General features: G+C 40.5%; 2 protein-coding genes across 3 annotated transcripts; both read right to left on the bottom strand.

The window, feature by feature from the left end:
- Window positions 1–3750: 3750 nt before the first annotated feature.
- On the bottom strand, window positions 3751–15707 carry sel1l (SEL1L adaptor subunit of ERAD E3 ubiquitin ligase). The gene is made up of 21 exons (XM_053614367.1): window positions 15052–15707; window positions 14907–14953; window positions 13550–13760; window positions 12515–12682; window positions 12287–12392; window positions 11912–12074; window positions 10781–10834; window positions 10607–10666; window positions 10450–10531; window positions 10200–10354; window positions 9901–9957; window positions 9710–9778; window positions 9502–9579; window positions 9346–9408; window positions 8549–8636; window positions 7599–7747; window positions 7117–7282; window positions 6508–6582; window positions 5955–6127; window positions 4601–4729; window positions 3751–4322 (listed from the first exon to the last, which is right to left on the bottom strand). The coding sequence occupies exons 1-21, from the start codon at window positions 15140–15142 to the stop codon at window positions 4110–4112; spliced, it is 2397 nt and encodes a 798-aa protein (XP_053470342.1). The 5' UTR covers window positions 15143–15707; the 3' UTR covers window positions 3751–4109.
- Window positions 15708–16947: 1240 nt separating this feature from the next.
- Window positions 16948–24172, bottom strand: ahsa1a (AHA1, activator of heat shock protein ATPase homolog 1a). Of its 2 annotated transcripts, XM_053614810.1 has the most exons (9): window positions 23397–24168; window positions 21222–21412; window positions 20998–21080; window positions 20505–20622; window positions 20323–20402; window positions 19869–19994; window positions 18986–19087; window positions 18113–18164; window positions 17199–17841 (listed from the first exon to the last, which is right to left on the bottom strand). In XM_053614810.1, exons 1-9 carry the CDS (start codon window positions 23474–23476, stop codon window positions 17669–17671), a joined length of 1005 nt encoding a protein of 334 aa, XP_053470785.1. In that variant the 5' UTR covers window positions 23477–24168; the 3' UTR covers window positions 17199–17668. The 2 variants fall into 2 exon arrangements, with proteins under 2 accessions (XP_053470787.1, XP_053470785.1); XM_053614812.1 differs by lacking the exon at window positions 18113–18164 and having other exon boundaries at window positions 16948–17841; window positions 23397–24172.
- Window positions 24173–24942: the final 770 nt, after the last annotated feature.

The following is a 24942-nucleotide window of genomic DNA, read 5'->3' on the forward strand; positions in this document are numbered from 1 at the left end:
CCTGTAACACCACACACACACACACACACACATCACATCAAACACACAAGGTGTTGATTAGTTTTCTAGCACAGCAGCTCGGACAGTAGCGCAGGACTGTATCGATGCACTCACTCGGATACGGCGTCGTTACTACGGTAACGGTTCGTTCACAGGGACGTGTACAGCACACGCTCCACACACACACACACACACACACACACACACACACACGGATTAAACCACAAGTGCTGTCACTGCTACGGTGAAGTTTCCAGTAAGGAGATGTTTGTTATAGGAACTTCGGAGCGGTGACAGTAACACCGCTCCACCGCACCGCTCCGCCGCACCGCTCAGCCGGGGAGGAGTTTACTGAAACATCACAACACACGATATAAAAGTGGTTTATATATGAAACAGACCTTCCTCAGGGCTTCCTCGCTGTAATAGCCCAGTCCTTCCTCGTATTCCCTCCGCCATTCATCCCCTTAACGAGATAAAAAAAATAAAAATTGATTAAATAGTGTCAACTTTCACCATAACCATCAATCAGCACCTGTGACCTTTGACCCTGAGACTACATCACTAGTCCAATCTTCACATCAGCATCCTCAGTGAAGCAGAGCTCCGTCCTGATGGAGCGTCACACACTCCGCTCTCTCGCTGCTTCTAGAACTTACCTCTGACAGGACGAAAGGCGAGCAGGCACACTGCCACGGCCATCCAAAGCCCCTCCATGATGTGTGTGTGTGTGTGTGTGAGCGTGTGTGTGTGAGCGTGTGTGTGTGAGCGTGGTTTGGACAATGGCGAAAGCACATGGTCAGAGCAGGTCATTATAGCCGGGCCCCCTTTTAGCTCACCTCACACACACAAAGCAGCTGAGTGACAAAGCGCACACACACACACACACACACACACACACACACACACACAGCGCTACCGGGGCATTCACACAGTGGGGAGAGGGTGTAGTCATGTGACATGAAATTGCCCAAGGGTTTAAAACTAACAATACTCAGACTGTGTGTTATGAAACGTTTATAAAGTAAGCGTCTGATCAGAAACATCATCTGGGAATAAGAATATGAAAGGTAGGGATGCAGAAATGTGGGAATTCTACACTCATGGAACACACACACACACACACACACACACACACACACACACACACACATACAGTGATGACATTCCTCCTCAATAACAGTGCGCTCTATAGAGTCCAATCTGTGATCCATAAATGTTATTTCATGTTGGATGTGTGAAGTCTGGGTTAGTGGAGACAGCCATGACTCCACGTCTCCTTAAATGTTTTTGCTGCTTCATGTTCCTCTCCGATTCCATCTGCTCTATGCTTGTGTGGCAGAGCTGCCAGCAGGTGGAACGGTATCTTCTCCCAGGTGTGGAGGGTCAATCTGATGTTTCCGCGGTGATGCAGTGGTAGGTCAGTGGCTAAGACGTTGGACCTGTGATTGGAAGGTTGTGAGCTGCCACTGCTGGACCCTTGAGCAAGGCCCTTGACCCTCAACTGCTCAGTCGTATTAATGCTCCGGATAAGGACGTCTGTCCAATGCCGTAAATGTAAAAGATGTATTGAGGTAGTCTTTGTACTGCTTCTTCTGACCCCCTCAGACCGGTGGCCCAGATGAAGCGGTCCTACAGGACTTGCCATGGCAGGTAATCTTGTGTCTTTCCTGATATAACGCCCAAGCCAGCGCAGCGATCGTGGGTTATATCAGGAAAACACAAGAATCCCAGGAGTCGCTGCAGGCATCTTATATGGAAACGCTCCAGCAACCTTCCAGTGGTGCTTGAAAGTTTGTGAAACCGTTAGAATTTTCTTTATATCGACATAAATGTCACACGAGTCCTTAAAGAAGACAAAGAGACAAAAATGTTATACTTTATTTATTTATTGAGGAAATAATCCAATATTACATATCAGTGAGGGGTAAAAGTGCGTGAAGGCCTAGGATGATCAGGTGTGAGTGAGTGAGCGTTCTGTTTTATTTAAAGAACAGGGATCTATAAGAGTCTGATCTTCACAGCACGTGTTTGCGGAAGTGTGTCACGGCACGAACAAAGGAGATTTCTGAGGACCTCAGAAAAAGAAAAGTTTACAGCACCATCTGTAAAGAGTTTGGACTCCACCAATCCACAGTCAGACAGATTGTGTACAAATGGAGGAAACTGAAGACCAGTGTTCCCCTCCCCAGGAGTGGAGACCAACAAAGATCACTCCAAGAGCAAGACGTGTAATAGTCCACGAGCTCACAAAGGAACCCAGGGGAACTTCTACACAACTAAAGTTCTCTCTTACATCAGCTAATGTTAATGTTCCTGAGTCCACCATCAGGAGAACACTGAACAACAACGGTGTGCATGGCAGGACTGCGAGGAGAAACCCACTGATCTCCAAAAAGAACACTGCTGCCCCTCTGCAGTTTGATAAAGATCATGTGGACAAGTCAGAAGTCTAATGGAAATGTTTTGTGGATGGAGGAGACCAAAATAGAACTTTTGGTTTAAATGAGAAGCGTGATGTTTGGAGAAAGGAAAACACTGCATTCCAGCATAAGAACCTTCTCCCATCTGTGAAACATGGTGGTGGTAGTGTCAGGGTTTGGACCTGTTTTGCTCCATCTGGGCCAGGATGAAAACTCCTCCGAGCCGATGTGCAGGACTGATCAACAGTTCCCCCAAACGTTTATCTGCAGTTATTCCTGCACAAGGAGCTCACACCACATACTGAAAGAAAACATTCACATACTTTTACCCTCACAGATATGTAATATTGGATCATTTTCCTCAATAAATAAATGACCAAGTGTAATATTTTTGTCTCATTTGTTTAATCAGGTTCTCTTTCTCTACTTTGAGGACTCGTGAAAATCTGAAGTTTTAGATCATATTTATGCAGAAATGTAGAAAACTATAAAGGGTTCACAAACCGTACGTGAAGTACAAGTAGGGCTGGGCGATATGACCCATGTATTAGGATACGTGACACATTTCAATGATATATAATTTAGGTAACAATCTGTCCTCAAAACAGTAAAAGAAACAAAAAATACATTAAACCGACCGACACTACTTTTCTTTAATGCCTACGAAGACAAATTTTTTAATTACGTCAAATCAACGGCGTCTATTCAGTACCATTTAATGTGTAATTATTAAAACCATTTAAAAATATATATATATATATTGCGTAATCATTTATCACGATATCGATATTATTTCGATATATATGGCCCAGCCCTGCGTGTAACACACTGCCTTTTTAACAATAAAACGAGGCAAAGACAGAAACAATGCAACGTTAAAAAAATAATAAAGACCATGAAACAATCCCCACGCTGAGATGATTCATCACATCCTCCTGAACGCTCACGTTCCTCAGCGAGAGTTTCCAGGTCTCACAGATCACACGCATCACTAATCATTTGCATATCAGTTGTGATTGGTCCATAGCGTAGAATGACATCACAAAGTGAAATCAAACCAAAAGCAAAAGAACTCTAAAACTGTCTGATCATATTGAGGTGAAACGGGACGTCGTGGACTTCAGGGGGACTTTAATGATTCTACTTTACGTACATTTTGTGCTGGAGAAACATCTTTGTAATAATTTATGGTTATAAATTAACTCCACTCTGGCAAGAACACACATTACAGCAAAGCATGCGAACGATTGGGGTTGTTTTTTTTGGTTGTTGTTTTGAATGATTTCCAGTGTGTTTCATTTCTTACTTAACAAAACAAGAACAAAAAAAGTGGGACAGGGTACTTTTATTAGACGCATGTTAAACAGGGGAACGCAGTAGGTCCGTGGTGTCCAAAAGTACCGTACTTCACCCCTAAAGAGTGCACACTAATCTGCACACACACACACACACGTGAGAGTGAAGCCTCGGTGTGTTGTACCCTGAGCCGTACGCTTTAGAGCCAAGTCCGTGTTCTCTAAGCGCATGGTGTGTGTGTATGAGAGAAAGACAGCCCCACTGAGCATCATGAGAGTGGGTCTGTCCCTTTAACTAATACTGGTGTGGGAGGAGAGAGCCGCTCAGGCTCCACCTTCCTCCCAGTCTCAGGTCTCGTGAGCATCTATTCACTGTATTCATTGTAGAACTTCAATCGCGGTCGGGTTCGGGGGCGGGGCCGGCCTGCTCCGGCTGGGGGACGGGTCTGGGCGGGGCGGGCGGGGCTCTCGGTACGGGTTGGTGCTGTCTCTGTCTGTACGCGATGACGGTACCCAGGAGCAGAGCGATCACGGTCATGAGGTAAAGATCCCACTCTGGACCCAGCAACTGGTCCAGATCCACCTGAGAGAGAAGCTCCTTCAGCTGGAGGCAGAGTGGAGACGAGAGTCAACAACAACTCAAACAAAAATGACTGAAAATGGTCTAGGAACGTTTCCGTCATCTACATCGATTAACAGCGGATTATAATGTTGCCATGACAACCACCACATCGTCATCGCTAATTAAAATCTTTAGTTGAGTTAGCTAAGGACTCGCTCTTTAATAAGGATAAAGGTGTAAGAGATGTGTGTGTGTGTGTGTGTGTGTGTGTGTGTGTGTGTGTGTGTGTGTGTGAGTGAGAGAGAAAGAGAGAGACTTACGTTCAGCTCCTGGAAGTACTGCAGCGTGTAGACAAGTCCCAGTTTGCACAGGGCGAGGAACACGGGCACCTGGGCGTCAGGACTCGCCTCTGCGGCCATGTCATAGAAACGCTTAGCCAGATGGATGTCCTGCATCAGGAGACAGCCGTGAGCACAACAACAACAACCACGGTTCTAGCACGGGAACCAGGCAAACGAAGAGGGAAAACGTACAAGGAAAGAACAGACACTAGGAAGGAAATAAACATTAAAAACAAATAATAAACAAGGAAACAAAAACACAGTCTATAAACATAGACGGAAGGAAACCATCAAATAAGGAATGAAAAAGAAGGAAGGAAACAAATATGAAGGAAATCAGTAAATAAATTAGCTTTGATGTATTTAGAGCAATAAGAGTAAATCTTCAGGAGGTCGACCGATTATCGTTTACTGATAACTAAGGCGGGCGATACCTACCTGCCCATAACCAATCAACCGATAGTTTTTAAAACTGAAAACATAACACTCAAAATGAACAGTACTGACTGAACCATGAAAAACCATGAAGATGTGCTGAACTTTTTTTAATTATTGACACTACCGGTCAAAAGTTTAGACACACTCATTCTTTTATTTATTTATTTTATATTTATTTCCACATTTTAGAATAATAATAAAGTCATCAAAACTCTGGAGTAACACAGATGGAACTACGGGAATTATGTTGTGATAAAAAATCCAAAATAAGTAAAAATAATTTAATATTTTATCATCTTCAAAGTCGACGCCCTTTTCACCGATAATTTCCAGAAACGTATTCTTGGCGTTTTCTCGAGCAATTTCCCTGAGATGATTTCTAAACAGCATTAAAGGAGTTCACACCGACGCCGGACTCTTATCACCTGCTTTTCGGAATATTTCACTCCGAGTCGTTCGTTTAAAAATACATATTTTTGTAAATAAAATGTTAGTTTTCTAATGAAAGAAATGAATGTCGACAGGATTATATTTTTGTCTACGACACCGATTTCACACATTTAATCATACACCTTTAAACATTTCAGTCTAGTGTCCACAAACTTTTGACTGGTCGTGTGAATAATAATATATATTACCTAATAATAAATATTAAAGTAAATAAAAAGATATGCATCCAAACTGAACCGAAAAGTAACACTCCAAATAACAACAAAATTTAGACAGCGACGGTTTATGTTTCGCCTCTAGAGGCCGCTCTCGTGCTGTATAAGAACAGCAGACGCTTCTCAGCCACTCCGCACCGAACGCGACCGGGGAACACTGTGGTGCGTGGAGTGGTGCGTGGAGTGGTGCGTGGAGTGGTGCGTGGAGTGTGAGGCATGTTTGCGTGCACCTGTTTAATGCCAAGGCCTTTCTCGTGCATGTATCCCAGGTTGAACATGGCCTGTGCGCTGTGCTGCTGCTCAGACGCCAGTCTGTAGTGGATCATCGCCGTCTCGTAATCCACATCAGTGCCGTAACCATAGAAATGATAATCACCCAGCTTAATCCTGGCCACTGTGTAACCTGGGCGCGCACACACACACACACACGCCTTTAGATCTCATACACGATTCAACTAATTTATGGGTTTCACAGAAACGGGGGTGAATACTTACGAGTACGTTTTTTTTGCAAACTCTAATCGATCCCCCCCCCCCCCCCAACTTAAATATTATGGTCTGTTTTTGTGTAGATTCATGATATATAATCCTAATGAAAAATTTCACACTGAACACCGTTACATGTAAAAGGTGGCCGACGCCACAAAGCTCGGGGTGCCAATACTTTAATCTTGGTGAAAACCTGCAGAATGATTGCGTGCTGACTTTGTGATGACATTTATATAAAATATAGTCACATTATTTTTAGCCACACTTGAATATGGAAGAAGTGACGTTTCTAACCTTGAGCAGCCGCTCTGGTCCAGTGAAGGAGAGCTCGAGGGTAGGTTTCATTATCACTGAAGATCTGGGACTGCTCTGTAACACACACACACACACACATTACATGACTTTATACCACCTCTGGTTTGATTACTAGATTGTGATTGGTCAATAATATTGAATAGTTTTCTATAATAGCAGCTCTGACAATTACAATAATGCACTATTTAAAAAAAAAAAAAAAAAAAATTTTTTTGCATTTTTAATCCAAAGTGGCTTCATCCATGTTACATTATCTTCCATTATGTTCATACAAAAAACCTCCAAAAAACAATGAAAGTTAATTATGTCAATTATGTTACTTATATAAACAATACTAAAAATACAAAAGATCAGTCCTAATATGAGCCAAGTTTCACACTTGATGCATTTGTTTGTCGTTTTTGTCCATACAGGTTCTTCAAGAGTTAAAACTTTTAAAATAAAGTCACCATGCATTTAAGATCAATTTTATTTATAAAATAAATGTATATTATAAGGCAAATAAGAATCAAAGCTAAAATTCTAAGGAAGTAAACAGCTTTAATGTTTAAGGCTGTGGCGCCCCCTGGTGTCGGTCACGTGACTCACTCTGGTCGAGGATGAAGGCGACGTTACTCTGCGCCACCTCGTAGCCCTGTTCAGCCAGGAGCAGATACTGAACCAGAGCAGAGTCCATGTCTCCCTCCTTAAAGCTGCCGTAAGCACTCATCAGCCTCTCTGACCACCGGCCGCGCTCACACACGTTCTTAAACAGCTGCGCACACACACACACACGAGATAATGAGACCAGTGTATTATGGAATTAAATTAGTGCCAGAAGTATTGAACGTACCGTTTCAAGGCAGGAACAGAAACTCTTACAAAAATTAGGAAACTGATAATAAAGGACGGCGTTTATCTGAAGACCGGGTTAACGCTTTCAGTTCAGTGTTTCTTCTTCTCTCGCGTTGTTTTGCATCTTTGTTCATTTCTTGAAAAAGTTACGTTCAATACTTTTGGCACAAACTGAATTCCAGAGTGTGTGAGATATAAACCGAGTGTGAGGTATAAACAGAGTGTACGGCGGTCACCTCCACAGCCGTGTGACAGGAGCGCATCACTCCGGTTCCTGTAGCGTGCATCTGAGCCAGGTTATAGAAGGCCAGGATGTGACCCGCCTGAGACGCCAGGTTAAAGAACTTCAGAGCCTGCTTATAGTCACGCTTCACTCCGATACCGTCTGACAGGAAATCACCACAATCAGAGTCAGGAACACGGACCGACAATTTACACCTCTTTCAACCACGAATAAGAACGATGTATAGCATGATAAATGAAAACTGATGTTAGCTACAGCGCCCTCCAATAATATTGGCACCCTTAGGAAATATTCGCGAAGGCGGCTGTGAAAAATCGCCTTTATTGTTTAAACTTTTTTTTTTTTTTTTTTAATTCACACAAATACTCTGCACTCATCGATATCAAACAATTGCAAAACAAATTACGTTTATCCGACAATTGCAACAATTATTGGCACCCCATGAATTCACATATGACAATTTATATGTGAAGTATATTCCCATTGAAATTTTACATTTTTTAGTACACCTGGGTGACTAGGAACAGGAAATTGTTCAACCATGACTTCCTGTTTCACAGGGGTATAAATATGAGGTAACACAGGCCAAATTCCCTTAGTCATTCATAACAATGGGTAAGAGCGAGGAATATAGCTGTGATGTTCGGCAAAAGGTTGTTGAGCTTCACACAATGGGAAGTGTCTATAAGAAAATAGCACAAGCATTGAAAATGCCCATTTCCACCATCAGGGCAATAATTAAGAAGTTCCACATTGAATAAATACGAAGTTGTATATTTCTGATAGTATTTCACTGATTGTGCCCATGACTTGTGACGCTATGTTAAAGAGAACAGAGACAAAGTCTAAGGACAAGGCCTGAAAGTGCACAGATCGACTCGTGTGCTATCCGAGAATAAAATTCACACTCCCTCTCCCTCTCTCACACACACACACACTCACTGTAGTACATAGTTCCCAGCTGTAGCTGTCCATCCACCCAGCCTTGCTCTGCAGCTTTCTGGAAGTATTTGAGTGCAAGCTCATAGTTCTGTAATAAACAAACACCGAAACATATTTAAACACACAAACAAGAGAATTCTACAGTTATTCTACTCAGGCCAAAGAACACAGGCCACGTAATTATCACTATAATACGGACATAGGGATGAATACATTTTTCTGTGATATCGCAGGTATCCACAGTATATTAATAACACACCCCGAGACCATCATCACTCACGGGAACACTGATCAATTACACATTCAGCACAGAAATATACTTAAAGTACACCCACTTCATTCTACTGTCAATAATCACATATAAAAAGAGCTGAGATATAACTTTCCATACTGCCACTTTTATGTAAGCTGTACTATTATAATAAACAAAAACAAACAAAGCATTAAGAGAATTTTTCCATACCCTTTACCGTAAATAAAATAATAAAAATAACAAGTTCAGAAAACAAATGAATAATATTACCACCACTCACAATACTACTACAAATAAAAGTGTACTGCGAAATATTTTTCTATAATTTAACAATAAATAAATCTAGTAATGAAGTTAATAAAAATAATATACATACAAAATAAATAATGAGATACAACCTCTCATTATAATATCTTCGACTAAGTATTGATGTACATTATTCCCCACACAGCAGCCTGTATTTCAGCTCTACTGTCAATAATAATATTCATAAACGTAATAAAGAAAGAAAAGCAGAAGGATCAGAGCCGTTCCAGACACTCACCACAGGAACGCCTCTACCGTACAGGTAGGCCATGCCGAGTCCACTCTGACCCACCGGGTTCCCCTGAAATCATGAACACCATAAAACTGTACTGAACCTGAACACGGACACAATACGAGTAAGTGAGCGTGAAGCAGCGCTCCTGTCAGAACCCACCTGCTCCGAGGCCTTCTTAAAGTAATGCAGCGCTGTCTCGTTGTTCTGGGGTATATACTCACTGCCCTCGGAGTACATCTGCAACACACACACACACACACACACACACACACCTGTACACTTATACAGGACTAAAGGGAAGCATTACTGACCAGTGTGTGCGTCTCTCACCCCCTCTCTCACACACACACACACAGAGTTTGTTTACCTTTCCAAGGAAAGCCATAGCGTGTGTGTTTCCTGCATTAGCAGCCTGGTTAAAGTATTCATAAGCTCTCTGATGGAAAAAAAACAAAACAAACAGCAGCAGTGGGTTTACACGTGTGTGGTTTTGTGGTTTCACGTTAAACAGGACGGAATTGACGTGAGCGGAGATTTATGAAGGGGTTAAAGTGATACCTGATGATTCTGCTCCACTCCTCGGCCTCCGTGTAAGTGTAACTGACCCAAACCCACCTGCAAGAGAGAAGTACGAGGACAAGACATGACTGTATATTTACTCATCATCATCATAATAATAACAACAGCAATTTTGCTATATCATATTATTATAATTTTTTTTTTGCAATTTGAATATCTAAATGAGAAAACGTTCATTTTAAAGACCAGTGAACACTCCCTCTATTACTAAAATAAATCCAAACGTTAACCGTCTCTACACTTTCGTCATCCCTCTCTCGCTGAGTCTGGGTCGGTACCTGCGCCTGGACGTCCCCCTTTTCAGCCAGAAACTGGTAGTACTGGATCAGATCCTCCTCCAGCATACCACTAGGAGAACCGGGGTTCTCCAACTCGTCCAGCAGCCTGATCCTCTGCACCGCACTGCCCCCCGTCAGGGACACGTCACTGGCCACTGACAAACAACACCACCACCACACACCGTCATTCACAACATACCGAGCTGAAATCATTCAGAATGAGGAGTATTTTGGAGCTCAGGATCTTTACCGTGATTGGCTACCAGTCTGTAGTGAGTGAGGGCGGACTCGCAGCTCTGAGGAACCCCAACACCTCCCCAGTACCTGTAACCCTACACACACACACACATATTTAACAAGTGATATTAACTAACGTATGATAAATGAAGGCACTGTAATCATCTCACCAGGATCATGTGTGCGATCAGGTTTCCTCCCAGAGCTCCGAACGTGTAATACACCAACGCCTGTGTTTAAACACGCGCTCCGTTAGTGACGTAATCACACACGAATACAACAACACCACACCACAACAACACCACCACACCACCACAACACAGCGGACACTGAGTGAGACGTACTTTGGCTTGACTGGAGTTCACTCCTAATCCAGCTGCGTAGAGGAACCCCAGAGCCTGAGGGACAGAAGACAGGATGAGAAAGATCAGACTTCAGAGATCGGAGCACCGTGATCAGACTTCCCTTCCTCACACACAGAAACCGAGGATGGTGCGAATACAGATATAATAAAGTGTAGAGCAGAAACGTACTGAAATACATCCTAACAAAATGAATTCATTAATAAACAAGCGTGTCTTTTTATATGTGAACATTAGTTAAGATATCCGATCTAACATTTCTCCCGGGATTGGACCGGCGCCGCCTTTAATAAATCTAATCAATAATGAAAAATCTATACTCACATTAAATTAAATATTAATGCACAAATATTAGTCATATTTTAGATAAACAATAATGATAAAGCTATAACATTTTAATAACAAATATTTAATTTAATGTTAACAGATTAAATTAAAGAATAAGCATTAGATGTCTTCTTATTGAATATATTAGTAGTCAAGTTTGAAATGATGTATTAATCAGGTGAAAATTACATATAAATATACAGATTTTCTATTTTATACTACTTACAGAATATTATTGTATTACTGCATGAGATTTAAAGGGTTTAATTATAATATTGATAAAACATTTTTTTTTAAAAGTAATTTATGACTTTTTTTAACCTACATGTCAAAAGATGAAGGAAAATTTGATTTCTCACGTCATGACCCCTTTAATACATTATTACAGACATTAAAATAAAATAAACTCATAATCCATACAGGTTTAGGATTTCCTGATGAGGAAATAAAGCGTTCCAGATGTGAAAAGGAAATGAAGCGATAAAATCGTAGCGCACTTTAACAGAAGATTATTGACAGCATCAGGGTGGAACAACGAGTAGCTCCGCCCCCTGTTTTAAACAGCCAATAGCTTTTAGGCGCGGTGATTTTTTTAATAAGTTGTGGGCGGGACACTTCAGCTTCTTGAGAGCGTTTGATTGGACAGAAAACCTGATGAGAACTGAGTCACTGTTTTGGAGCACACTAGCTTACAAATCTTTTTTTGGATTTCACGGGGACTTTAAATTCCAGACTTCAGGTCCTGACGACCCCGGGTAGGATACGCGGCTGAGCGGAGTTGCGTACCGTCTGGGATTTGGGCGAGCCCTCGAGCGCCAGCTTCTCAAAAATCTCCCTGGCTTGCTGAACGTTCTGAGGAAGGTAATCTCCCAGCAGCATGGCGTAGCCCACCTTCTCCATGGCCTTGGTGTGACCCATCTCCGCCACCTTCACCAGCTTCTCATACAACCTCAAACACAAACCATACACACCGCTACTTAATACACCGCACTTTAATTTAATGAGAGAGAGAGAGAGAGAGAGAGAGAGAGAGAGAGAGAGAGAGAGAGAGAGAGAGAGATTTAGACTCTTGGTCAGAAGATGTGGATTAATTTTCTGGAACAGCATCTCTGACAGTAGACGCTTAGTAGTTCTAATCGTTTCTATGGCAACAGCACTCACTCTCTCTTCTGACTCTTTCTGCTGGTGTTGTTCAGGAGTCTGAGTGTGTGTTGGTACTGCTCCTCCGCCTCCTCCGCCAGCCTCCGCTTCTCTGCCTGCTCCTCCGCTGACAGGGACACACACGAGGAAACGGGGGTTATTCTCACACACACACACACACACACACGAGATGCAGAGCAAGGATACAAGGACCACCAATATCCTGTTACAAAACAAGTTGAAGCTCACTTTCACAGAAACCCCATTTCTTGTCGCGCTCGTAGTCGTAGGTGGTTGCACACCACAGTCGGCCGTCCTCCCGGCCCTCGGTGGTACAGTCCATGTACTCCGTCCCCAGGAACAGGAAGGGAAACAGGCAGGGCTCCCCGGAGGCTGTGCCACCTATCACCATGGGAACTGCACCAACACACACACAAACCAATCAGAGTCACACACGTTACTGCACAACACTTGGAGGAAACCAATCTCTCTCGCTCTCTCTCTCTCACACACACACACACACACACACACACACACACACACACACACACACACACGGACGCGCATGAAAGAGTCCCGCTCTCACAAGTGTTTCTCTTCTTGTAAAAGTCTCATACATGTACAGAAATACCCCGACTTACTCTCGAGTGCAAAAGTTTGGTGTTTAAAACAACATCTGCATTCGAGACACTGAAAAACATTTCTAAAATGATCAGTTCATCCCGAGTAATTTAATCGCGTCGGGTTACACCTCCGATATCGACACGCTCGTGTCTGACGCCGTCTTCTGTCGAAAGTTATAAAAGTACCACGGTTTACGTCACATGACCTTCCTCCAGTACATTACCTGAGAAAACACTAAACGGTGAAGTTTGTTTGTTTATTTGTTTGTATTTGCGTTTATTGCCGTATCAGCCTCGGCGGCTATTTCACGGCGAACGCGGGTATTTAGAAGACGTAAATAAAACCGTTATAAAATAACAAAAGTAATAAAAAGTAATAAAGGTTTAAAACAACATCATTCAGCTTAATAAGTCCGACATTTCTATATAACGAGACTCTTTCTTGAAAGATTCTTTACATTTGCGTGGGATTAAAATGGTAAAGGTCTTCCTGGGTCCGTCTTACAAAAGTCTTTGAAAGTTTGCCGTCGTCTCATGACATTATAAACACGACAGGCTAAAATCACGTTTTGCAGTCAATCCCCAACACAAACACTAACTTTGTTATCTTGTTATTTTTCAAAATGAAAAAAGAAGATGGAGTATATTTCCCCCAGCTCACCCTCCCTGGGCTTCGCGTCTGTAGGAGGAGGTTGGCTTGGAAGGTCCTCCTTCTGGATCTCCTCCGGTTCGCTCTCCTCCCCTCGCTCTCTCGTGTCCTCGCGCTGAAGCTCCGCCTTCATCTCGGCCGCTTCTTCGGGGGTAACCGAGTGTCCCGTCACGACGATCTCGTCCTCGTCGTCATCATCGTCGCTCTTGTCATCATGTGAAAACTGCACAGAAGAGACGCGAGGCGGTGACCTGGCGTGTGTGTGTGTGTGTGTGTGTGCGCGTCAACAGGCTAGGAACGACGACATCACTTCCTGCTGCGCTCATGAATATTCATCCAAAAGGCTGCGTCTGATTAGCTCGGGATACTTTACTCGGAAAGTCGGGAAGGTCTCCTCGATCCCGGTTTCAGCACGTGATGACGTGTCGGCATGGCAACTCACGCCGTTAACAATTAAATATCACTTTATAGAGTAAACACCACACACACACACCCACACACGGCTGAGCAATCTACCGATATAAATTGATATCGTGATAAATGATTACGAGATATATTTTTCTGATATCGTTGGTATGGTGATGTATTTTTTTTAACGTTTTTAAAAATTACAAATTAAATGGTGCTGAACGGATGCTGTTGAAATTTATGCACATTTTTAAAAACATAATCTTCTTTGTCTTTTTAGGCATTAAAGCATCATAGAAATGTCCTCAAGTGTCGTGATATGATATTTTAGTCGTATCGCCCAGTCCTATACACACACGATATTTGAACGTCGAGTGAGAAAGGAAGCTTGCACTCCTCTGGGGTTTTTTTTTTCCAGGTGCGAACGGCAAAACCCGACCGTCGTTACTTATCGCTGAAATCATTTTTTTTTTCCTCCTTATTGTAAGTGCGCTAGCGATAACGACAGCGCAGTCCCGCTGTGACATCAGCACGACACACGAGTCCTAAACAATGACGTGCGGCTGTCGAACACTATGACGTAACTGCTGAGCAAACGTACAAATGAACGCTATACGAAGGCGTCAAAGTCGGCGTGCGATTACGATCACGCTACACGACTGATCCTGTGACCGGTCATTTAAAAAAAAAAAAATGTTTTTTATGGGGGCGTGCCCAAGACCAGACTGATTTTAACGAGCAACAATCTCTTTCCTGTAGTGTAATTGTAACAGCGCCACCTGCAGCACAGGAGCACTCGTGCGATAAACTCACGCCGGCGGTTTCGTTTCTGCCGAGACCTTCGTTTCACACAGGAATTAGGACGGAATCCAAATAAACATCGCCATAAACGTCAGAGATATTACACTATAAACATGCTTCACGTGTTTCAGGATGGAGTTTTCCCTTCACACACGTGTACCTGAGAAAAACCGGTCTCCTGGTCATCATCGCCTTCTTGTTCCACTTCTGCGAAAGACAAAATACCATGTCGATTTATTTTATTATGATGTTCATATCCATCTCTGACATTATATAAGCTGCAAACCGTGTGTGCTGTTACTTACCAGCTGTCACTTTAAAGCTGATGATTGAGAAGAGCAGCAGCAGAAAGCAGAAAGTCTTCTGTGTAAAATGCATCCTGCCTTTCAAACCCATCAGGACAATAAGACTAAGCTCTAATGCAGATAACTAGATGAGTAAATAACTAGAACATCACTCAGGTGAGCCAAACAAACACACACACACACTCACACATAGCTAGCTAATTAGCTAACGAGACTATAGTCCAGTTCTAAAAACAAAATATAAGGACTCCAAGTATCCATAACGATAATATTCACAACACACACGGCTGGCAAACAAACACTCAGGGTTAACTAACTGCGGCTAGTTAGCAAAACAATCATAGCAAGCTAACTAAACATTAGCATAAAGCTGACGCAAAGAAATGTTAGCATGTTTCATTTTCTGTCTGACTGCACGCTAACTTGAGAAACCGTTACACAAACCCGTTATTATTATTATTATTATTATTCGTCGCAAACTTTCCCCATAAACGTAGCTCAGTTTCAGCTTAAATTAGCTTAGCGTTTACACTAACGAAATGCTCATTTGTCTACAGCCCGAGTTTTATCATTACTAGCTGACCGTCATCTTTTATCTCCACCCGTACTCCGGGAAATACCCCGCTACAATTGGCTGCTCAGAGAGATAGGAAGACATCCGACCAATCAGACAACTGAACATGGATCGTTATTAACCAATCCCAACACAAGAGGCGGGATCAGTCAGAATGCGGTTAGGAAAAAAAGTCTCGATGAACCGTTTCCTGGTTTTCCTGCTCGACCAATCGCGAAGTGCAACGCCAAAAAAAAGCAGCCAATGGGAGACTCTCACGAGGACATTTGTCGTCCAATCGGATGCGCACACACATCCTGTGGCTGTACACAACAGCTGAGCTTTCTCTGATCCTGAGGAGTTTATACAGCTCTGTTTATACATTTTAATCAGTTGTTTAACACGTTAAACGTATTTATGTGTGTTTGTTTGTTAATTAACAAATAAATTGGTTCAGCTTTGTGCACTTGTTATCAGCTGAAACGGTCGATTTGAAGGTGTACAAAGTATTGGCACCCCTCTACCTCTACATTATCCATCACTGAAGATTTCGTTGCCAAATTTCAGTGTCACATAAAATAAAAAAATAAAAAAATCTTGATTTATTTTCCTTCTCCCATGTATTCATTCCTGTTTTTCTGCCAAACTGTGTTTGATCTGCTGACAGACACATTTTTTATTTCTCTTTTCTGGGTGCGCGCTCTCTCTCTCAGGATTAGCTTTAATAGTTGTACCGCAATATATAGCTAACAAAATCCTTATTGTCCTCCGAAGAGAGATCTTAGTAATGTTTGTAAAGGCACCAACTTCGAGTGTTATTTGACAAATGTGTCCTGGAGAGAGAAATACATTTACACTTGTATATCATGTGGCTAAAATGCATCTCAGACCTCCTGAATTATAGCTATTTGGACATGTCAACGTGGACATAAACCTGATACTGAAGATCCTCATATCAACACCCTTCTTTTTTCTATCTGTTGTACCTTTTTTCATCGATGGATGGGGGTAGGGTCGCCAATACTTTTACTTTGCACACGTGAAAGTTGACCTGTATTGTAGGTTCACACCATAATGTGCACAAATCTGAACACATAATAACGACAAACCTCCGAGCGTTTTGACATGTTAATATAATGTTGAGGTATGTTGTGATAAACAATTCAAGTTCGTATCATCTTCCTGAATCGTGTGTTTAACGTTAAGAAAAAAAACCTCACTAGAGCAGGTTAGACGCTGCATCAGAACTGGTCGGTTCTCACGGGTTCATATCCACAAATCACACCGCTTTACTGTGGGTATAAAATAAAAGTGAGTTCGGTGTACAATAAACACAGCTCAAAGTTTGATTTTCATCTGTTAAAACTCAGCACAGAGTCTGAGGGGAAACAAAAGATTAAATCTAGCGTTCTGAAGAGAGGTCAGTGATTTGTCTCTCTGGGAAACATTAAATTAACCAATTAAACCATTACCTAGCAAACTTGTTACTAATTAGAAAACATAGACGTAGTGCTTGTGTTGCTGTACCAACTCATACTAACTTAATGAGACTGTAATTCTCCATTGTTCTAGCGTCATCGTTTCTATAGTAACAGCTCATTCACATGAACTTCTGTAATTAAAAATTAAAAGTGTAATTGTTGATGTGGTGAATTTTTCTGTAAGGAGAGATGTGTTTATTTAACATTTATGGAAGGAGTCTCCAGTGTCAGTGCTTGGTAACAGTCAGATGTAAAGCTGTAACTTTAAGTTTTCCAACATCTTCAGGACAGAGGAGTTTACGCTTCTTTGTGGTTTCTCGGTAACACGACAAGATTTTTTTGTTGCCAAGTTGCTGTGGTGTGAGGGGAATAAAACACTCGGGGACGTGCCGATATAGGAACATAATTCATTTTGGGTCGGTAACAGTGACTCCACTTCACCTCTGATCATTTTACTATAACAGCACCACACAGAGAGTGTTTAAGTCCTTACTTATTATACAATAAGTATATGTTCAAGATGTTTTCACACTGGTCATCAAAGCGTCATTGTGCTTTTAAAAATAAATGAGAACACTAGGGCTCAATAGATCCGAGCTCCGTAACCGAATGTCTGTTTAATGGCATCGAAGTAATATCTCTGCCATCCCTCCTTCATTCTCTCCTCCTCACTGCTGGGCACGCCTTTAGCCTCCAGTGACAGGCCTGTCTCACTGCCTCGGTCTGTAAAGTCCAGAGTGACCGTTGAGAAGTGTCCTGAAAAACAAAACAAAACAACAACACAAGGACTTTGCTGGATTAAAAAAGAAATGAAAAAAGGCAAACAGAAATATATTATCTATCTTTGAAGAACTGCATATTTCCTTTCAGATGTGATTAATCATAAAACAGGATCAACTTAATTTGATGTAACATTGACACTTCTATCACAGTCTTCTGAAACCCCGGTCATTAAACTCTGCTACAGGGCGTACAAACTTTTGAACTGAGTTGAACACTAACAAGTTTTTTCCTTGAGTACACACACCTGCAGGCCAGGATGAAAACCTCCACCTCATGACAATCTTCTGGTCTGGGACCTGTGAGGTAAAAGTGTGCGATAAAAGTCTGAGATAAAAGGTATGAGGTAAAACAGCAAGGTAAAAGTGTGCGGTAAAAGGATGAGGTGAAAGTATGAGGTAAAAGTGTGAGGTAAATGTGTGAGGTAAAACTGTGAGGTAAACATGTGAGGTGAAAGTATGAGGTGAAAATGTGAGATGAATGTCTGAGGAACAAGCATGAGGTGAAACTGTGAGGTGAAATTGTGAGGTGAAAGTGTGGGGTAAAAAGTGTGAGGTGAAAGTATCTGGTGAAAGTGTGATGAAAAAGCATGAGGTGAAAGTATGAGGTAAAAGTATGAGGTAAAAGTGTGATGTGAAAGAGAGAGGTGAAAGTATGAGGTAAAAGTGTAAGGTAAATGTGTGAGGCAAAAGTGTGAGGTAAAAGTATGAGGTGAAAATGTAGATGAAAGTGTGAGGTATAAGAATGAGGTAAAAATGTGAGGTGAAATTATGAGGTAAAATTATGAGGTAAAAGTGTGAGGTGAAAGTGAGAGGTGAAAGGATGAGGTACAAGTGTGAGGAACAAGCATGAGGTGAAAGTGTGAGGTAAATGTGTGAGGAACAAGTATGAGGTGAAAGTGTGTGGTGAAAGTGTGAGGTATAAGTATGAGGTAAAGGGTGAGGCGAAAGTGTGAGGTAAAAATGTGAGGTAAAATATTAGGTAAAAGTCTGAGCTGAAAGTGTGAGGTAAAATATTAGGGAAAAGTGTGAGGTGACAGTGTGAGGTAAAGTGTGAGGTGAAAGTGTGAGGTGAAAGTGTATCAGTGAGGTGTTAATCATCACATCTTTTCAGTCCTCACCAGTTCAGCGAACTCTCCGTGCACATTTCCCTCCAGCAGCCGGAACTGTCCTCCTCTCACCCCGTCCACACAGGCGGCGAGGTGTGTGAAGGCTTCAACCATCTACAAACATTCAAAAAAATAATTTACAGAGTGAAGGAATGAAGTAACGCATCCCGCTGTACAATGTGGCAGTCGATCAGTGATACCTCGCGGCTTGGTGAAGAATGATTGCGTCATGAATTTTGCCATGTACCAGGATATTTTAACCCAAAACCTGCTTGCGTCTGCCAGGAGGTTACAACCTGGCTGCAAATGGATCTTTTAACAAAATAAAGAGCACAAATCTAGCGAAGTAGTTTTTAGAAATAATAGCATTTAAATTAAACTATACATCATCCCCATATGATTAATCTCCGAAATAGCAATCAGCGCACATGATTAATTTAACTCATATACAGGGTTTTACGGTCAGCACCAGGCGGTTGGGGGGAAAGCTGCTGCTCATCTGTTTTAGTTCAAATGTAGACACCAGAAAAGTTTACATGCACACGTTCCTACTTTCTACTGTAGGAAAAATATCAAAAATATACATATTTTAAACAAAGGGTGTCAATTACTGGAGCTGACTGTTATCAATTCTCTCAAACATATATATATATATATATATATATATATATATATATATATATATATATATATATATACACAAAATATAATATTATAATATTATTATGTTGTAAACCACAATATCAGGTTGTACAGTTGTAATAACAAACAATTCCATCTCTATCATCATATACAAGATCACACAGAGTTTACTCAGAGTTTACCCAGCACTACACATGTAAAATATAATAATTGTTCTGAATAAAATGAGGCATTGTGGGCGAAGGAGCCTGACCTGTTGGTTGAGGAAGACTCTGTAAAGCTCCTCAGGTGAGGTGAGGAACGTCTCGTTCAGCCTAAACGAGGCCGTGGGGATTTTCACTCCAGAGCCGGGAGATTTAGGGGTGGTGGAGGAGCCGCTCTGTAGATGAAGATGTCATTAATTTAATCGATTTATTTCTACAGAATTGAACATCTATTATCATCATGAGGAGAAACGTTTGCAAGGAGTGATTTTCCTGTAAACGGAATTGTACAGAAATGCAACAATAAAAGCGTAATCATGTGAATAAAGTGAGTTAAAGCTGATTTTAATCAGGCTACAGTTACTATTTTCATACGATTCAGGTACATAATGTCACACACACACACACACACACACATATATATATATATATATATATATATATATATATATATATATATATATATATATACAGTTACGATGTGAAAAGGCAGTGAGAGTGTACCGGTTTCTTTTTCTCCAGTTTGACGTTTGTCTGCGCTTGCTGCTGTGTAGCTGAAGGCAGGATCATACCCTGAGAGAACTCTAAAAAAAATTATAAAATCACATGATTACATTAACATTAAAAAAATCTCAATCCTAAAAGTGAAAGTTTGATTTTTTTTATATTGAAATGTTTTATTTCACCTTTTCTCATGTGGGTAACGTAGCCCTGTAGAGCCAGTTTAACCTCCTTCTCTCCCTCCTTCTTCATAAGGGCAGTTAGAGGTGTAGTGGGCTGGTCTTTACACGCTGTAATGCAGATCTGAACAGACAATAATAAATACGATTTTAAAGTGCCTGCCAGTGTACTTGACTTATGAGTAGCAGACTCGTTTACAAGTTCTATGCATCTGAGTCAAGTCACGAATTCATGAGTCGAATCAGTTTTCCACTCAGAGTCAGAGCCAACTCATGAGTTGTCCACTTAGAGTCAAGTCACAGGTTCACCACTGAGTCTGAGTCAGGTCAAAAGTTTTCCACTTAGTCTGTTTAGAGTCACAGGATTGCCAGAGGTCAGAGTCAGAGGTGATTCATGAGTCTGAGTCGAGTCCTAAGTCAGTAAATTACCTTTATTATATATTAGTATTTTAGTAGTAATATACTTTAGTACTAACTTAAGTAGACTTTATTCACTCACATCCAGGTCATCCATGTCATTTTCATCTGAGAGGTTCATCACCTCAACGTTCCCCTTATACTTAATCCCATTTTTTGAGGTTCCTAAAGGAAAAAACATGAAGATAAAGATAAAGATATAGTAGATAAAGAAGATAGAAGATATAGTTATATATATAGAAGATAAAGTTCATATCGCTGTCAAATAACAAAACCTTCCGCCTGAGTGAACCAGCGTGAACATACCGGTCCATGAAGCTTTAATGGTCCACTCGTAGAAGAAGATGAGTTTGCCTTTGCGGTTGTTAATGGACGCCTCGCCCTCGATCGAGCTGACGTCTGTGATTTGGCAGAAGCCGTCTTGATTTTCCACACGGACTCTGAGAAGAAGCTCGTTCAGAATGTCCTGTGACCAGGCTGTGACATCACGCTCTGTCCTGTAATGAAATTTAACAATGAAAATGACCAAAAAAATAAGTACCTGAATAACACACATGCCTGGAGAGAGTACGGAGACGCTGCATATATTTATTTTAATACAATGTTTAAGCAGTGATTTATTTTCTTTCCCCAGAACCCGATCATTCTCCAGAACCTGAACCTTTCTTTCTCCAGAACCTGAACCAGAACCTTTCTTTCTCCAGAACCTGAACCAGAACCTTTCTTTCTCCAGAACCTGAACCAGAACCTTTCTTTCTCCAGAAGGCTTTCAGTAAGATGATTATGTGATTATTTTTTGCCTTATTAACTTCAAGAGAGAGAATAAAGAGAGGGCTGGCGTGGGAACGAGTATTTATAGCTGCTTTAACAGAAATGAAAACAGGAAGTAACCTGTTTTGCGGATGTTCCATAACGTTAAATGTAATTATAAACAGACTAAAAGTATGATGTGCCGTTCTTTAATAAATAAAAAAGTGTAACCGTTAGTTGCTGTGGTGCAGGAGGAATAAAACACTTGCGGATGTGCTGTTACAGGAAAATAATCAACTCTGGAGTGGTAACAGTAACTCGGTATTTTACTGTAACAGCACACAGTTGATGTTTTTTCTCTTTCATACAGGCGCTCTGCTCATTCTCGCAGTATAATTATGGAGTTGACTGTATGAAGATTAAACAACGTGTCTACATTAAATATGTGTCTGAATGGAGAGAGATCCTGGACTACACCGAGTTCTCCTCATCTCATTCTCTGTACTCGACTCTTTGACCATCTGCTACTCCTGTCTCCACATGACACGTTTCTATTAATGGCCTTCAGGAACAGAGGAACAGAATTCCAGAGGCTTCTCGATAACACGGGAACACTGGCTGTACAGCGGGGGAAAAACATCAAGAGAAAAAAAACATCAAGAGAATTATTACAGAGCATTAATATGAGAACATTGAGGATTAGCACTAATTTATTAATTCAACTAATAAAGTTTATTTGAAGCTGTGTTTAAACATGGCTTAACAAATCTTAACATCTTGTTTACTTCTCTCTCTCTCTTTTAAACAAAATGATTAATATACTATATGTTATCAGAATGTTAATCAATCAGTCTACAATAATGAATGATTTATGAATGAACTAAATTACAATAACGCAGTTTTAATTCTGGATTTTCTTGGTTTTTAACTAAAACTTTTCATCAACATTCGTTTACACACACACACACACACACACACACACATATATATATATATATATATATATATATATATATATATATATATATATATATATATAATGGATGAATGCAATTTTAAACGATCTTGTGTTGTTTCCCCACACATCTTCAAGATATTCTTTAGAATGTGTGACTATTTTCAATTTTATCATTATATTTCTATATTTTATTCCACAATCCTCTGGTATACCGCACCACAGACTTGTGTAATTTGCACGAGTTTGTCCTACATAACATGCTGCTTGTTCTATTTATATTTATTTACCTTAATAAGAGATTACTTTATTTTATTCCAGATTAAAGTACACTTTAATGGGGAGCATGATTTCACACCTGAATGTCTTAGAACAACTTTCCGAATTATTATGAAACAAGGTTTAAAAGTTTGGTGCAACTGCCTTTATAATAATCAAATAAATACTTTTATAAAAAATAAATAAACACTGATTTAATCCAGGTTAAACTTGAATTTTTGGTGGTGTAAATAAGTATAAAGTTAGTCTGGTTTTAACATTCAAATAAATTAAATGGCATTTAGAGATCTGTTATATTTTATTTAGTGAGAAATTAAAATCATGCATGCTGATTAGTTAGTGAAACTCCTCAGTAAACTGACTTTGCATTCACACACACAGATTCGCCACAAACCGAGACCACTCAGTTAAAGCGAGTTCTTTATTCATTAACTCCGGATATTTAACTGAGTGTTTAGTAAATGTACTCATGCTAACACACCGATATTAAACCCCACCAGTGCCAGTTGTTAACATTCGTAGCGTCCGCTCTTTCCTCCACGATCCAGCGCGGATCTCCGTGTCCCCACTTCGCCATGACTCCCTCACTCACTCCGCCCTTAGCCTCTCAGCTAGCAAGCTAACTTAGCTTAGCTTAGCTTCCCTTAGTTTAGCTTAGCTTCCCTCTTAGCTTAGCAACTCGGACACCGAGCTATTTCAGCTTCGAAATTTCACCAACAGACCGAATAACTACCCAAATAAACCACTTTATATAAGAGTTAAGACGTAAAACTAGTAAAAAGTAAAAATAAAACAACGCTCTTGTATGCAGTAAAGTTAAAATATAAGCTTTTAATAAGCTCTTTTATTTGAATGTGCAGCTCAGTCTGAGCTTCCGCTCAGGTATTTATGCTCCTGAGGGGAGAAAGTACCAGAAAGTTATCAAATATCATCGTTGTGGAAGTGAAAAGAAAACACTCGAATTAATATTGAACACAATAAATACCACAAAACAGATAAACAACCAAACTATGACGTTTATAAGTTCAATATAAAAAAAAAAACAAACTTTTCTCTTATAGTTTATATGCTATCTCCATTTATTAGATTGGGATTACACCAACAAGGATTAAGCTTTAACCTGGATTAAATCTAAATTTTATCAAAAGCGCTTCAAACTTTGTTTAAAAAAAAATAACCAGGCTTGTATTTAAACCTAATTTTATTTGAACAGTAAAATCTAATTAACATTATTTGCTCCTACAGTACGAAAAAGTGCTCCAATACGATACAATATTGATATTAATAGTTTAAACAGTTTTAACCTTTATTTATTCCTTGTTTTTTCCTTGCACTAATGAAGATTAACATTAATCTAGATACACAGGGACTTGTACGGTGGACATAAACAGATTTAACAATGTGTTATTGTTGATATGGTGAAGTTTTCTGTAGCGTTTATGGAAGGAGTCTCCAGTGTCAGCGCTTTGTAATGGTCAGAGATAAAGCTGTAAACAAGTTTTCCAACGACATCTTCAGGACAGAGGAGTTTAATCTGTTCATCTGTTAACACTCGGCACAGACTTGGAGGGAAAAACAGATTAAATCTAGCGTGCTAAAGAAGCATCAGTGATTTGTGTCTCTGGGGAAGCATTAAAATAACTAAGTAAACAATTACCTAGTTAAACTTTTACTAACTAATTCAAGACCTTAGCTTACTGTTCATGCTGTTGTACCAAGTCGTACTAACTTATTGAGATGTGTTTGATCTGTAATTCTCCATCGTTGTAATGCTACTGTTTCTCTAGTAACAGCTCATTCACAGGAACTTCTGTAAAAACAAACAAACAAAAAACATGTGTAATCCCTGCTGAAAAAGACAATAGAAACCAACACTTTGTAAAGGTTTTAATGGTTATAATGAGAATTGTGTTGGTTGTAATGGAAACTCTAATGGTCCCTGTGGGTCTCTACTGGTAATTTCTTGCCTTCTATTGGTGGCATGTTATGTCTAGTAGATACTGATAAGAACCAATAATGGTAATGGTTTTAATGGTTAACAGC

Source organism: Ictalurus furcatus, chromosome 25 (genome assembly GCF_023375685.1).
Source record: "Ictalurus furcatus strain D&B chromosome 25, Billie_1.0, whole genome shotgun sequence".
Lineage (NCBI taxonomy): Eukaryota > Metazoa > Chordata > Actinopteri > Siluriformes > Ictaluridae > Ictalurus > Ictalurus furcatus.